The 16,925-nt window shown below is 42.4% G+C and overlaps 1 protein-coding gene across 4 annotated transcripts in view; it reads right to left on the reverse strand.

Annotated features, from left to right (window-relative positions):
• Positions 1–16,925, reverse strand: part of DOCK4 (dedicator of cytokinesis 4) — a 420,789-nt gene that overhangs the window by 15,087 nt on the left and 388,777 nt on the right. For 2 of the 4 annotated variants that reach the window (XM_084616807.1, XM_084616806.1), the window contains 10 exons: positions 16,750–16,916; positions 15,194–15,280; positions 13,309–13,485; positions 6,253–6,336; positions 4,223–4,342; positions 3,723–3,844; positions 3,300–3,420; positions 2,690–2,771; positions 2,344–2,453; positions 717–884 (listed from right to left, as the gene is read on the reverse strand). In XM_084616807.1, coding sequence (XP_084472933.1) covers positions 717–884; positions 2,344–2,453; positions 2,690–2,771; positions 3,300–3,420; positions 3,723–3,844; positions 4,223–4,342; positions 6,253–6,336; positions 13,309–13,485; positions 15,194–15,280; positions 16,750–16,916 — 1,238 coding nt within the window. The remainder of the gene's footprint in view (positions 1–716; positions 885–2,343; positions 2,454–2,689; positions 2,772–3,299; positions 3,421–3,722; positions 3,845–4,222; positions 4,343–6,252; positions 6,337–13,308; positions 13,486–15,193; positions 15,281–16,749; positions 16,917–16,925) is intronic. The other 2 variants (XM_084616809.1, XM_084616808.1) reach the window with 1 other exon arrangement.

Here is a 16,925-nt window from a genome sequence, read left to right on the forward strand (position 1 = left end):
CTATGGAGCTTTTCAACACCAACAATAGGCATTCACATTCTTCATATGGAGAACAGGTAAGAGAGACAAGGCATCACAACCCAGCCAGAGACCAAGCAGCTAGAACTGAAAGGTAGTCAGTAGATGGATTGATGTAGTCTTAAACAGCCACTCAAGGCAGGAATACTTGTCCAATACTTCTGTAGCTTGGGTCCTACTCAGTCCTTGTAACTTCCTCAAATGAGGTGCTCTGGCAGCATAGGATTTGAAGAACAGGCATTTCCGTTTGTGCCTCTTCTTTTCAGGTTGAAAGACAATAGTATAAATTACTCTTTCACTTGGTGACAAAGAAATCCAGGGAGTATAGTGTGAATGCTCTGATGGAGACCCTGAATGCAAACTAGTGCTAGAATAAAAGTAGTAGGGACTAGTGACCGCATCAGTATCTAATTTTTATAAAGTGCTAAGGATATCTCTCTGTAAGGAGTGTGAGGATTTGGCCTTTAAAATCTCTCAAGAGTGAATATTTTTTCTGATGATAGAGGGTTAGAACTGTATTTTCTGAATATGACCCATTCTTGCTATCCTGGAAGGAAGGGGCTCTGAGAAGGATACTTGCCCCTTTTCCTAGAAAAAAGTTAGAACCCCTTTAAGGACATGAGAGGAAGAGGGAATAGTTGAAACTTCCTGCCTTTGAAATATGCTTCTTTGCATGAGAAAAGTAATTTTCTACTTACCCTGTCTGGGGACACTGAAGGTAGAGATAGATTGGGAGATTTTTCTGTCAGGTGAGCCTCTGGGAGAGTGGAGATTGGGCATAGCGGCTCCTCACGCTCTCTTGGTGAATCTCTGGTACAGCGCGGAACGGAGGCCGCATTCCACTTGGCAAAGCAAGAGTTTACAGGCTGGGAGCAAAAATGGCACAGTTCTTTCTTTTTGGCTGACCGAAAAGCCACTTTACATACAGAACATCTGCAGGTCTTTGCTCTATGCAGCTTTGGCTGCTCTGCCATTTTGAGAGTGGCAGGAAGCTAACAGTTGAGAATACTCATTTTGTAGTCTCTGAGAACTGCTTCTCAGCCTGGCTAAGATTAAGTATTTGTTCTGAGATTGTCAGCTATCATGATGATGGGCATGGTATAAAAGCTTAAATAGAAAAGAGGAGAATATTTTCTCTTCAAGAACCACCTTAATAGCCAAGAGGTGGAGAGTGAGTGAGAGAGAGGCAGAACTAAAATTTAAGAGAAAGCAACAAGTCATTTCTAAAGTAAAAGAACCAGAACTACTGAGTTTCATGTTGTCAGAGGCAGAATTTCTGGGGGGAATCAGAATGGATGTTTATTGCCACTGTCATTGGGCTCCCTGTCAAAGTGCTTCAGTTTCCCCCAGTCTCTGCAATAATGACGGCCATGCTGTGGAGATGGAATGAACTAGAAGTGCTTTTACATGTATAACAAGGGGAAAAGTACTGGAAAGAAAGTAGGCCTGTTAATAAAAAGCATTTAATTAATGAGGATTCAAAATTGGCTGGTACAAAACTCATTTTGTAAGCCTTTTAATCCACAGAACTAAAAGGATAGGGATATTCCGATTTAGGATTCAAAGATGGTGATTTTAAAGTGAAAACTCATTTCTCCTCTCTCTCCTCCCTTCTCACTCCCATGCTAGAAAAAACGCCTCCCCTTTCCTATTTGTCCTTCCTCTCTGAAATGACATAAGGATTTAGGAACTGCCATATGTGATTGGCTTAGTAGTGTATCTTGCCTTTAACAATGGCCAGTATTTAGGATATTTCAGAGGAAGGAGAATGGAAGCTCACAGTGCACAACTGCTATTGTAACAGCCCTTCCACTTTTCTTTGCTCACACAAGAACAGTCACATAATGGCAGGGAGATGGACTATATGACCTTTGCATCTCCCTCATCTGTGATTTTATATCAAAACCGGGTCTACACTGGGCAGATGGTAACCACAGAGTAGATCAATTTAAGCAGATTCACATTTCAGTTCTTGCTTCTTCTCTTTGGTATGTACTGTATATTTTACTAAACTAATATTGCCTATAAATATGCAGAAAACCTTTCCTTTTTCCCAATGTATTCATCATGTTGCCAGTTCAGAGGAATGCCTACCTACCAAAAGTAACAACAGTGGGTAGAGGTAGTAGAGGTAGGCAATTATCTGTCCTATCTGCAAACATCTGAACATTAACAAATGAGGAAGTGCCCAAATTTTCTCATACTGATTTCTCTCATCTCTTCTAAAATAAAATTTTCCTGCTGAATTAGAGACGAAGTTAAAGAAGCTTTATCATCATATGCATTAGAGTAAATGTGAATAGATCTCCCTAACAAACTGGGTACCTGTGAAGGTTCTGCAGGAATCGGGTAGATGGCACTGCATGGCCTCTCTCTTGGGGACAGGCAAGAATTTTCTCTGGAATGCTTATGTTTGTCAGATAACAAAGGAGAAGCTGGAATATAAAACCCCCCCCCAAAAGATAACTTAATGCACTAAAATGCATTGAAATACTGATCACTTAAATTCTGTGGGCCAATTTCATAACACAGAGAGAGACATCCAATTGTTCCCCTCCCAACAATTCACTTTCCTCTGACAATAAACTGCATTCTGTGTCACACAGGCAATAATTTGAGAATCAGTGGGTTAGTGTATTGAGAGCCATTTTCTTAGTGGACAAGCACTAACCTCTGGCACTGGATGGAGCAGAGCTGGTCACATTAGGTGAAGCGGAATGAGTAGAACTCAAGCTTGAGGTAGATGGACTTGGCTGGAAGTAGATGAGACACTCTTATGATCACATCATACATACAAGTTTGTAAAATACAAATACACTTCATATCTATTACACAAACGTTTTGCCCAGAGCAGAGAGTTATAATTTGTTACATTAGTTTTCCAAGAGCTCTAAGCAGCAAACAGATGTAAATAATATGAATATAATTTATTACATTTTGAACTTGCCGCAGTGTTAATGACAATTAGACCGAAAGGTCTGATTAGAGAAAAGAAATGGATTTGTGTTAGATTGTGTAGCTTTAAGTAACTTTTCTCACATGCATTTATATCTTCAAATTGGACCGTTATAGTTATGTAAATAATAATCATTCTCTATAACTAACGAACGCTGACAGCACATAGAATATGAAGGTCTGTTTATATAAAAAGCTTTTAACACTCTTTCAATCACAATTCTAAATTAAATAGAAGATGATAGTGAGTAAATAAATCTAGTGCTTTCTTGGGAGAAAACTCACAATAAGATCATATTTAGCTTAGCTATGGCAATACTTTGTACCTGCATGTTGAAAACTTCGTCAGAGCTTTCTGATTGCCCAGTGATATTGCTGACTTCAGCAGAGGCTTGTGATGACAATGAGGAGGATGAATATCTGTTTACAGCTGGGTAACTTAATGGACTGTTACAGGAAAAAATAAAAAATTGATTTAGTCAATTCCTATTCCAAGTTTTCCAATTTATTAAACATCAGTAGGGTACCAAGAGAAAATAAACACTCCCATCTCTTATCTCATCTACTCTAATTTGGGTTTATTTATTATACTGTGATTTTTATCTGCTATGGATGTCTGCAGATGCCTGTGGACTGATATATTAAGAAGCATATATATGATAAACTACACCACAGAGAAAAATTGTTCTAGTACATTGTATGAAAGTGCCAAAAACTAGAAATTCCTGGTAATTTAATCTTTCATTTACCTGCGTCTAGGAATTACCCTGGCACCATCTGGGCTCATAGAAGCAGGCGCTGAATTTCTACATACACGAGGGCTTCCATTAGGAAAGTGAACCGGACTAGCTTGCACACATGCAGAGAATTCCTAATTATTGGTTAAAAAAAGGTTAATTAGAATAGGAAAAGCACCATCAAGCATTTTGTGACATACCTTTTCAATTCACTATCTGTACCTTTTCATTTTGAATTAGGTGCATTAAATATTAATATCTAAGAAGCTAAAGTATTTTTTTCAGTGATATTAAACATTTTCCTTTGACAAAGTAAAATGATTATTTTTCTTTTAGTCACATGATAATTTTAAAAAGTGGAGAGAAGCTCCAGTGCTACAACAATGTAATGCAACCAAGCAACCAAAAGATGTCACTCTTTGTCACTTAGCAGAACTAACAACCATGTTCAAATGAAGCAGTCCTTGCGGCTAAGCTATTCCCATGGCCTGTCAGTACATCTGCTCACATACCTGTATTCCCAAACTCGACTTCATCACAAAGAACTGATCTACTAGCTTTTTGTGTAAAGGTCTCATATCCTGAGGCACAAACTTCTCATGTACAGCTAATCCGAATTCTAGAATCTGGGCCTTCACAAAAAAAGGGGAGAAAGACACTGCATTTCAGTTTAATTTTTGCTTTCCATCATTAACCTCCTTGTTACAATGCTATGAATCCACAGAAATACATATTTTAGAAGGACCTTGATATTAAACAAAGCCTAAGGCCAAAACCAGGCATCTAGTCAAAAACATTTACTTTTTTCCTCTTTGTGCTGCTTGATTTTCAGAAGAACTTAGCTGGCTTGATACCAGTGGCTTTGTTGAATGTGTAGAGAAAACCTGACTCGGTGTGAAATGTGTGAATAAGCAGTTCTAAAAATATGAATGAAGACTTTCCCCAAACAATACTGGGAAGGAAATGTCACTGCATAGAAACGTGAGAGATGACAACTCTGGTAAGGAGCCAGCAGGTCTGGGCAGACAACAGGGATGTGTCCAAACACAGTTCTTGGAATGCACATCCTGCTATGACTACAGAACCCATGTTATTCCTCTACCAAGTATCTCCTAAGCAGTGATAATTAATGTGGTGGCTTTATATGAAGGACAAAAGTCCACCAGGCTTGAGAGTAATAGCACCAAAACATATCACTAATTATCTTGTTCAGCTTTACTTAGATGGATTTAAAACTTTGGCTTGGTTAAGTGATGAGCCAAATAAACTTTAATGTAAAATAGAATAGTTACATTATGCTGTAATATCTTTGAATGAGAGCATCCAGCAGACATTTTGGGCCAGCATCTCAGTGGGTGTAAATCAGCAGAGCTGCATTGACTTCACCATCACAGGTGAAAATAACCATTTTGTTTCAGTGCAGGTCAACATTAATTTCTGCTTCTGCTAGAGGTGTTGTGGTGCCTCATCGGAGTTTACCCTTGGATCCCTTGTGCCCCATTCTCTCGTAGGGGCCCTGCTCTCCAGCTGGACTCCATCTTACATGATGCATCATGGCTTTCCCTGCAACTGAGCCACTGCAGTGCATCATGGAAGTCTATGGGGTCAACATGTAGAAACAAAACATTTCATCTAGGTTTTTCCCAATGAAAATTTCAGCCAAAACTGATTTTTCCTGCAGAAAATTTCTATTTTGACAAAAAAACCCTTTTTTATTGGAAAATGTTTTGTTGGATGTTTTTGACCAGCTTAGCAAGTAGGTAAAGTTTATCCAGCTTATCACTTAACCAAGTGAATATTTAAAGTTCCTTTTCAAATTTTATTTTATTGGTGAAACAAAGGGGAAAATAAAATATCAAAATAAAAAGTAGGCACAGTCAATAATGTTATTTCCCAGCACCTCTCTTCCTTTCAATTCATCACAAACTATGCAGCTCATTTATCTTTATTTTCCATAAATAGTAACGTCTACATTAAGTAATTCAAACCACACAATAAAAACAAATATAACAGGAAAAAAGGAGAAAAACAGTTCAAAGATCAAATAGTGATCGTAAATTTTTATATAACGTGCATCCTCTCAATTCCTTAGTTGCAGTCTATTTTTATTTCCTAGTCAGGCAAGTATTTGTGGAATGGTTTTTAAAAATAATTAATTATTTAATTAACATAATACAAGTTGTATTATTGCTACAATATACTTTTTAGTCATAGCAGTGTCAGTCTGTCGTAGTGGTAAAATATGTAACAACATGCAAATAAAACAAATACTTGCCATCATATGAAAGGAAGTTCTGCCTCTTACTGGTCCACTTATATTTTTTTGGACAGAGGAAAAGAGGATGAAGAGGATCAGAAAGATTAAGTAAACTACACTTTTAAACCTACTTTTAGGGAGTTGCAGGCTATCTGAAAACTTATACAGAAAATATTGAGGGCCATTGAGCAGCTAAACACTGCAATTTCATATTTTATCTGGGAACATATCAATTTCAGCTAGAATACACAGCAGGCTCTCTGCTTTGTCTTTTCTACATTTTACCTGCTCAAGCATCAGCTCTCTCAAGCGTGTGATCTTCTCCCCATCCTCTGGGTGGTTCAATATATATTCCTTCACAAAGAATGCCTGAGCAGAACATAATCACAGCGCAAAGTCACAACAAATTTTGATGGATATGTTTACAACAGCTTTAAGGCACCAGGTTTTTCAAAACAAAACCCCAACTCTTCCCACAGCAGTACAGAATAATAAAATCAGGTATCACAGTTATAGACCCATTTTCATATTTAAAGGTACTGCTGTTCTTTTTGAACAAACTGATATGCAACTTATACACAGAGATCACCTGCACAAATAAATGGCAGCCATTTCTTGTATAAAAAGCCTTTATCCGAGGTCCAATAAGTGAACCGCTTCCATTTGGCCATTTAGGTCGCTCTGGTGGAGGGCTTTCTGCTGTCCAACAGGGCCTGTTGAACACCGGCCGAGCGCTCCTGCTTCTCCGCATTTAACCATGCAGCAGCCAAGCTGTTAGGTGCAGAACCACCAGGTTCTGATGCAGAAGACTGCTGTGGTTTTGGGACAGCAGGTCTGGCCTGAGCAGCAGCTGTAACAGAGCAGCCGTAACAGAGCAGCCACCGAGAGGTCCAGCACCATGCTGAACCAGTGCTGGCGCAGCCAAGCCGGCACTATGAGGATCACCTTCACCCTGTGCTGCTTCATCTTCATGAGGACCCTGTGAATTAACGGCACTGGGGGGAAGGCATACAACAGAGCCCCTGACCATGGGAGCAGAAAAGCGTCCGACAGGGAGCCTCTGTCGACCCCCCGAATTGAGCAGAAAACGTGTCATTTCCTGTTCTGCCTGGGTGTGAACAGGTCCACCTGGGAAGTCCCTCACCTCTGGTAGAAGATGCTGACCACTTCCAGATGGAGGGACCATTGGTGGCGAGATGAGAAGGTCCTGCTGAGGCAATCTGCCAAAGCGTTCCTGGCCCCGATGGGCAGCTACGAGATGAATGTCATGTAGTACAGAAGTCCCAGAGCCTGAGGGCTTCTTGGCAAAGGGAAGACGATCTGGCTCTGTCTTGCTTGTTGATATAGAACATAAGCAGCTGTATTGTCTGTCAGGATCTGGACCACCCTGCTTTCTATGTGAGGTAGGAAAGCTTGGCAGACCAGGAGAACGGCTCTGAGCTCCCCGACGTTGATGTGGAGGAAGCGATCGTGACATGATCGATGGCCTTGCATGCTGAGATTGCCCAGGTGGACTCCCCACCCCAGGTCTGAGGCATTAGAGATGAGGGTCACCAATGGGGACGGAGCCACTAAGGGAACTCCCTCCAACACTAATGCAGGATTCTGCCACCAAGTGAGTGATGACAGTACAGGTCCGGGACCCTGACCACATGGTCCATTCTGTGTCTGTTGGGGACGTAGACCAACACCAGCCACGCCTGCAGGGATCTGAGGCAGAGCCATGCGTGCCGGACTATGTAAGTGGAGGCCGCCATTGTGGCCCAACAATCGCAGGCATGCGTGACTGGTGGTGAGATGATGGGCTTGCATGCACAAGATCAAGTCTGCCATGGCTTGGAACCGAGCCTCGGGGAGGAAGGCTCTGGTCTGAGTAGAGTTGAGGACCGCTTCAATGAACTCTATGCATTGCACTGGAATTAAGGTCAACTTTTTCTCATTTATTAACAGCCCCAGGTCACGACAGGTGGAGCAAACCGGATCAAGATGCCACCATATTTGATCCCGGGACCAGCCTTTTATCAGCCAGTTGTCGAGGTACAGGTAAATGTGAACACCCCAGCACCTCAGGTAAGCGGCCACTGGTGCTATGCACTTTGTGAATACCCTTGAGGCTGACGAGAGACTGAAGAGCAGCGCTGTGAATTGGAAGTGGTGCTGGCCCAGCACAAAATGGAGGAAGTGCCTGTGCCCTGGGAAAATGGAAATATGGAAATCCTTCAGGTTGCGGGCACCGTACCAGTTATCCAGATCCAAGGAGGGGGTGATGGAGGGCAGGGAGACTATATGAAACTTCAACTTCTTGAGAGACTTGTTGAGGCGACATAGGATTAGGAAGTAGCGGGAGTAGAACCCTTTTCCTTTCATGTCCCGAAGGACTTCCTCTGCCGCCCCCAGCGCAGGAGGTTCTCGACCTCTTGAACGAGGAGTTGCTCGTGAGACGGGTCCCTGAAGAGGGATGGGGAAGAGGGGTGGGAGGGAGGGTCAGTCATGAACTGCAGGGTGTACCCTGAAGATATTACTTTGAGCACCTAACGGTCCAAGGTCAGCCATGACCAGGCTGACCGGAAGGGGTGCAGCGGTTGAGGAAAGAGTGGGAGGGCGTATCCTGGGAACTGACTGAGGAGCCATCCTCAAGCACACCCTCAAAATGACTGCTTCTGGCCTCCTTGGTTTCTGGAAGGCCCAGGCTGAGCAGACGAATGGGAAAACAACGTGTAACGCGGCTTAGACCCCTAGCCTCTATCCTTTCTCCTGTAGGTGCCCAGCTGGGGAGTCCCGCAGGACCTAGACTGGGGAGGTGGAGGGCTGAACGGCTTCCTGGTCTGCTGAGGGTATGAAGGCCCAAGGAGCAGAGGGTGGCCCAGGAGTCTTTAAGGCCATGAAGCCTTGTGTCCGTGAGCATGGAGAAGAGCCCTGCCCCCTCAAAGAGGAGTCCTGAATGGTGACCTGCATCTCCTGGAATAACCTGGAGGACTGCAGCTGTGCCTCTTGGCCACCACCAAGGCGACCACCCTGGCTGGTGAGTCCGTAGCATCCCAGGCCATCTGGAGGGCCCCTCTAGCCGCTGCTGTGCCTTCTTCTACCAAAGCGGCAAACTCCTGGGCTCGGTCCTGTGGGAGGGCCTCCTTGAATTTGCTATTAAAATTGTACCTGTCTAACAGGGCCTGGTGGTTAGAAACCCAAAATTGCAGGCTTGCCATCAAATAAACTTTTCTGCCAAACAAGTCTAGTCTCTTGGCATCTTTGTTTTTTGGCGTGCCACTGACTTGGCTCTGCCTGTCCCTTTCATTAACAGTGGACATGACCAGTGATGCCGCTGGAGGGTGCGTGCACAAATATTCAAACCCTTTTGCAGGGACGTAATACTTCTTTTCCACCTTCTTAGAAGTAGGCGGAATGGAAGAGGGTGTCTGCCACAGCGATTTGGCAACTGTAAGGACCACTGCGTGGACAGGCACCGGAGGAGGATATAACATTAAAGAGGTTGTTGGAGTCCTCCGCGAACTTACTTTTTAAGTTCAAATTGGCAGCCAGCATTTAAGGAGGGCCTGGTGCTCCTGGAAGTCGTCGAGGGGACTGCCTGTTTGGGAGGGACCTGCCACCACTTCATCTGGAGACGACGATGATTGTACTGCTGGGGGAGGGGCCGGTTCACCTTCCCTCTCTGGGGATGGCTCCTTGGGTGTTGAAGCCTGCTGCACTGTCCCTGCTTTGGAGTCAGTGTCGTGTTCTGACTCCGGTGCCAGCGGTGCCAGAGGCAGCCAGGGAAGACTGGTGGGAATACGGAACCAGCATTATGGACACACCCCATGGGTTCCAGCATGGCCATTGTGTGGGCTACTATCCCTGCTGCCATGCCGCAGCTGCAGATGCTGTACTGGTCTTGCGGGTCAGCAGAGAATCTCCACTCCTCGGCAAGCGGCTGAACTCCCAGTCTGACTCGGACCATTGCCCTTCCGGCGACCAAGGCGGAGATGTCGAGGCCTGAGTTTGCTGACTGACCTAGTTGGCGACCGGTGAGATGCGGGCAAGGATTGGTGCCTGCTTGACAAACAGTACCAAGGAGATTGAGACTGGTGTCATGATAGGGAGTGACTCCACCCCTGTGGGGACTGACATCTGGGAGACCGTGTAAGCGAGGGTGACCTGCGCCACAGCGATCTTTGGTGGGAAGCTTGCCAGTACCATGGGTATGGGGATCAGTGCCTCGACTCCAGCGTCCCATGCCTCGTAGGGAGAGAGTGGTGCCGGGGTCCTAGGCTATGGAGATGGGGATTTATGCCTGAGGTCCGGAGAGGATGCTCCACTGCTATATGTGGCAGGTCCATGACTGGCTTGCCCTTAAATTTTGGGATCTTAGCTGAGTCTGGCGTGGCAACAGCAGTATCAGACAGCCTGCTTGTTCTTTAGCTGCCAGGGCTGCTTTGGGCAACGAGTGCCCTAGGAGAAGCCGGGGAGTTGGAGGCAGATCACTGGCCAGGCTAGAGAGTCTGATCACAGCGGTATCCACAGTAAGCTCCGGGGTGGGCACCTGGCCTGACATAGGTCCTTTGCTCGAAGGCCCTTTCCCCTCTGGTGCTGGGGTGCTCTTCTTCTTTTGCTGCTTCTTAGGCACCAACGAGGGGGAACAGTGCTGAGCGGAGCCCACTGCTGGCGGTGCACTCTGTACCGATGCCAAGGTGCTCAGCGTGGGGTCCGAGCGGGAGGGCTCCAACACAGGAAGAAGTGCTGCCTCCATGAGGAGGGCCCTCAAGCGGATATCCTGCTCCTTTTGGATTCTAGGGTGAAAGTTTTTACAGATTCTTTACTTGTCCTTTCTCTGGGACTCCCCCAAGCACTTCAAACAGCTGTCGTGGGTCACTAATAGGTATCGGCCTGTTGCATGACGAGCATGGTTTGAAGCTGGGGGAACAGGGCATGCCCTGCTCTGGGGCGAAGTCCCAGCTGGGACTCTAACTACCAAACTAACCTAACACTTCACTTAATGGCTAACTAAGTACCTACAAATTATATACAAAGAAGAGTGGGCTGTAAAGAACCACTAACACATTTGCAATGCAAGACAAGGTGCTCCAACCAACCGTCATGGGTGGTAAGAAGGAATTGAGAGGCTGTAGGGCTGGTGGCACCTAATATACCAGCGCATGGGTGCGGCACTCAAGGGGGTGCCACAGATGACCCTACGGATATTGCTAAGGCAAAAATTTCCAACAACTGTGCACGTGGGCGTACACACACCTAGAATGGAATCGACATGAGCAAGCACCCAAAGAAGGAGGAGTGTTAAGAAACAGCATGGACAATAGGAGATGGGTGCTTTTTGGCCCTGCGGAGGGAACTTAGATTGCAAGAAGAAGGGGTTGACTGAAGAATCTGTTTTCTGGGTCCTGGCCTATCCTGGGGTGAGGGATGCTGCAATAGGGAGGATGATATCTGTTGAAGAGCCTGTATTCACAGTTCAGGTCTATCCTGAGCTTAGGCCTGAAGATCCAGGGCTGGAAAGGGGACAGACACATTGAGTATGTGGCCCTGTAGAGAAGGGAAGAGAAGAGAAAGTAAGGGAAAGCAATTATGGAGTGATGCCTTTGTGAAATGGAGGAAGAGGAGAAAAAATAATGAGATGATAAAATGAGATCTGTTTCACCTTGTATTTTAGCTGTGACACGGAGTACCTTCCCAGACCCAAAGAGAGCTCTCTGTAAGCTTGAATGCTTGTCTCTCTCACCAACAGAAGTTGGTCCAATAAAAGATATTACCTTGGTCACTTATTTCTTAGAAAAGAAAGAACAAGAGCAGTTTCATTTATTCATGGTCTTACATTTTCTTTCACCTCCCCCAGCTTTAAAAAAAAGTGTGTGAGGGGGAGAGCTGAAAAAGGGGTAGGGACCAACTATGTGTCACCCGGGATGGAGGGGAATATATGGGTTGATCATAGATCACAGGAACAGGGGAGGAATAGGCAGCAGGCTAAAACTTTTAGTTTAACAATTCATGATTTGTTTCTGCATTAGCAGTACATCCCAACAATGTGTCAGGTTCATTTTCCTTCATCTTACTTCAGTTGCTGCCTTCAAAAATCTGACATACTGAGTGAGCAGTAAATCTTTAAACTGCTTTTGACCTTTCGGTCAAGTGGGCAAAGTGGTATTCAGCTTCTTCTTTCACACGGCAAGAGAGGTGATTAGCAACATTCAACTATCCAAGTGCAGATTACTGAGTCAGTGAGTATCTTTGGAAGGGCTTAGTGTAAGTCTGAGATGCTGGCAGCAAATGATCAAAGTGGGCACTAATTTACAGTGGGCCCACAGTTTGTGACTGGTGTTCAGTCACACTGTGTTATCTCTCAGCTTCCAGAGGTGTAAGAGATGACAGCACAGCATCTGAAATGAGATGTTTTGAAATGGCTAGGTGTGGACCATTGTTTCCAGGGTAGGTTGAAGCCTGTTATTCAACTTCTTCACCTTCTCATACTATGGTAGGGGGATTCCAACACACAGAGAAATATCTTATAAGACTTCTGGGGAAAATGTCAAGAACAAGCTAGTACTCGTAGTGTTCACATCCTTTCTTTTTTACTCAGAGCTGCAGCTTCAACATACCACAGAACTCTGCCCAGGGATAATATTCCAAAAATTTAAGGTAATCATGAAGGTGACCCAAGCGTGATGATGATCATGAACAATTCTTCAGCAAGAATATAGGTTAGAGGTGACAAACAAAATACTTTTCAATTGCACACACTGTTTCCTTCTAGACTTTCCCAGGAAGATCGGTTTCTTGAAAGACTTGGAGAAGATCTAGGAGAACAAGTTGTCACAGACACCCTTTCTTATTAAGGAATAAATGTAACAGTGTTATTGGCAGAACAACCTCATTAAGAAATAGAAAACTGTTCAAAACTGTCTCTTGACCTAAAAAGAAGCTGACACAATGTAGGAAAGAGTGATAAAACTAATTTTAAATAGAGTGGCTTAACCTTTCACAAGTAACCATAAAAAAAAAACACAAAAAAAACCAAGTAACCATCAAAGAATGCAAGATAATTCTGGATCTACTTATCACTATGATAATTTTATAGTGCTACTTACACTCAAATGTAAATAATAAAATTTAAAAAAATCACACATTTAATATCACCTTTGATATTTATTTTAGTATAGGTGATTATGTATAATGCAGTTTCTATTAGTACTATTTGCATCCATTATATATAATACCATCTGTATGCTCTTATACAGAGCAAGAGTTAGACAGAAACAGCTTAAAATTAGTAAAACTATGCATGAAACAGATAATACGATAGATCCGTAAAATATATTTTATAAATAAACTGCTTACCTCTTGGTACCTAGCAACTCCACCATTAACTGCTGCATCTATGACCCCATTCAGACACATTGTGAGTGGGTTTATATTCTGCATCTGTCGGGTCTGACACTGACTAATCAGAGTTCTCAGCTGTTGGTTCTTATTTTCCAGCACTTCAATAGCATTCTCGAGGGGACTCATTTCCACCTGGGGGGAAAAAAAAATCACCAAGAACATGCTTAATTCTCAAATATTTAACAGATAATTTATTAAAGGCTGTTTTTGCTGAATTCTAGACTCTAAACAAGGTTATTATGTATTACTAATTTCTCATATATTTGTAGATAATTCCTACATGCTTGGGTTGCCTTGTGAGATATGGGGTCAAAAACAGAATGACTTCAACCACACAAGCAAGGACCAAATTCCATCAGCAATTCATATTATTTGACTCTGCAAAGCTGGTGAACACTTGCAAAATACTGAGCCCTTTAACTCCTGGTGAAATTAACAGGGCACTCATTATCAGGCCCGGAGTGATTTCTGTGCCTTACTGAAGGGTCAGAGGAGTTTCCCTAGCTGCTAATATATACTGCAAGAAGACAGGAAAGGCAGAAGAAATTTTATAATTCAGTAGCTAGAGTAGAGAATAGACTATTCTCTGGCCTCTATAGCTGTCATCATTTACCAAATGTTACCACCCAGTGGTATTTGAGACAACGCAAGTATGTGCTATGCTAAGCATAGAGGAAACTGTAGTATTTCAGCTATAATTGCTGGCAAAAACTGACTGTAATGGTGATAAAGGTACCTACGGAAGGGTCTCCTGCTGTTTTGAGGTGACATTTTTTATGCAAAATATTGGGCTGTGCTGTATTAATCTGGGAATTTGTGTGTGCTGGAGCAGCAGCCACAGTACCAATCAGCTAGCAGATTTTCTCTTGCTTTACACAGAATTGTGTCATTTGATTTGTACTAAATTGAGTAGCTGTTTTTCAGTTAGGACTATACCAGAAGGATGAGAGAAAGACTGACAAACAAAATAACAACATAAAAAAGAAAGGAAATAATTTGTACAGCAGTAACCCTGCGTTCAATGGGGACTAGTTTCCCATTAGTATTGGACTGTCTTCTTTGGCAAGAGGGAGAATATTTGCATGTGCCAACCTTCAGGGCCTGAAGCTTGCCAAGTTAGCTAGAGAACTTTAAACAAGAATTATTTGTTATTATTTAAAAATCCTTTAAACAAGGATTATTTTTCAGAATATGTTTTGAATGTATTAGAGAAGTTTCCCTGAAATTTGACTATGAAGAAAAACAATAAATTACAAGCTGTTAGTAACGGGTTGCTACTTTAGACCTGGATCTTACAATGAGCTTCACATAGGCAGGTTTCTGCACCCATGCAGAGACCCAGTGACTTTAATAGAGCTCCATGCAGAGAGAGGGATCCACCCCCATGGCACTTTTAGCAGAACGGGAGCCCTGAGAATGATTACCTTTCAAGTATACCAAGAGACATGTTAGGCCATAAATATTCTAAACAGTGAACACTGTTGTACCAGGTTCTAAGAAAATAACTTGCTGACATTCAGTGTCACCTCTGACTATATTTTTCTTGGTTTTTTTGTCTTGAATTGTTTGAATCAATCATAATGATGGTTGGTGGTTCCTACCAGTGCTATTCAGTTATTTATGGGAACTAGGTACCATAGAAGGATTTAAAAATCATTTTATTCAGCATAAAAAGCAGGCTGAGATGGATTCCTGCCACTAGCAACACTAGATATTACTAATAAATCTTTAAATCTGGTTTATTACATGCTATACATATAAAGAAGTAACCTAGTTGCTAAGCCAGTATCCAAAATGAACTTGGAAGCAAGAGTCTATTAATAGATCTCTTCATACTCACTACTTCACGTTTTTCCACTTCGAACCAACGGGATATCCCAGGTAAACTCTGCACTAAGATCAATGTTGTTCTTTCCACCCATAGACTCTGCAAAATACAAAAGCAAATTATTTGGTGTGCTGTTCTTTTGGAGACACGTGGTTTGTTTGATCTTTTCTTAACTGATGGATTTCTTCATTTTTGTGATATTGAATGGCAGTAATGTGGTAATAGCTAAATCTGCTCAAATGACCACCCAAAAGAATACAATATACAATTTTCTCTTTTACCGTCTAGGACTGACTATTAATTTCTGCTGATCTCATGAGTTGAGGATACTCTTTTTATCCTGGTCTCTGTTCTCTAAATGGACTACAGATGAAAGCTACTCACAACCTAATCTATTGGGAAAAAAGACAGTTTCTAGTTTTTGTATTCCTGAAATGAGGAATAAATGGGAATAATACTTATGTTTAAAAAGAGTGACTGACTCTCCTTTATCAAGTCCTACAATATATCAAAGTGTATTGCATACATCACCCACAAACACATAATACTATTAAATGCCTTTTAGGGAAATATCTTAAAGTAATTTAAAAGCATTATTGTGACATAAAAGTCTGTTGAATTACAAGGTTCCACAGTATATAATATAATGCTTATATAAAATACATCAGAGTAGTACAATTAAAGAATCCTAAACTTTAATCAGAATATACAACTGATTCATTCAGCTCATTTTTATGGTGCTTTTTATTACCGTTATAGTTCTTACTCTAAGTTTACAGCAATACCAACATGTGATAATGCACTTTATCCATTTGAATAATTCCCTTATTGAAGCACAAGATATACAAATGTATTTCATATATACATTACTAAGAGATGAATATTTTTGACTAGGTACATATATATATATAACCAGGCAGGCATATGCTGAAAGAGTTTCTAAGTGTCTTGTGGGTCAGTGTGAAGGTTGGTACTGGAAAAGGCAAGAGTGAATTTTCCACACACCAATATTTTTGTTAATAGGATTAATAATAATTTATTTATTAGGGACTAATTTGTGGCTTGGACCTGGATTAAAAGATAGCATGTAGTTGTCATGTCGCAAGCTCAGACCAGGAACCATATTGTAACTTAAAGAGTCACAATTTGGTTCCTGCTTCCCCCTTCTTTCGCAGGGGGAATCACCTATGCCTTATGCTTGGCACAGATTACTTTACTTCCCAGTCTGTGCCAGTTTAACTGTTTTAGCAAACAGTGTGGGTGCTGCTCTCCCCCTGCAAAGCTATATAGGTAGCTTATGCAGGTAGCGTGTGAAGGGAAGTAAGCAGGCTTCTTACGTGTTCTCACTCGCTTGTGCAGATATGTAGGGCAAGTGACAATCTTGCCTTATGTTTGTCTTCCTTATTTTAATTCAAATCTGAAGAGTATGGAAATGACACTTGATTTACCATTATTTGCAGGGTCCATTTAATTTACTCTTATCTAATTCATTCAGCACATAACTATAAATTATCTTATGAACAATGGTATACAGCACCAGTAGTACAGGAAACTATATGGTACTGTACCTTGAATTCATTCTCCTTGTCTTTGGTCCCTTTGTGGAATGGCCTGTCGTATCGGAATCTCCAGATGTGATTCACTTTATAAAAACTCTTGATGTTATCTGGGATGCCCTCTCTCTGCAGGACCTCCTGGCTTTCAGGAATTGGTGTCACTGCATAGATCTGCAGATCTACATGTA

The sequence above is a fragment of the Lepidochelys olivacea genome (genome assembly GCF_965140295.1).
Source record: "Lepidochelys olivacea isolate rLepOli2 genome assembly, chromosome: 1".
Classification (NCBI taxonomy): domain Eukaryota; kingdom Metazoa; phylum Chordata; order Testudines; family Cheloniidae; genus Lepidochelys; species Lepidochelys olivacea.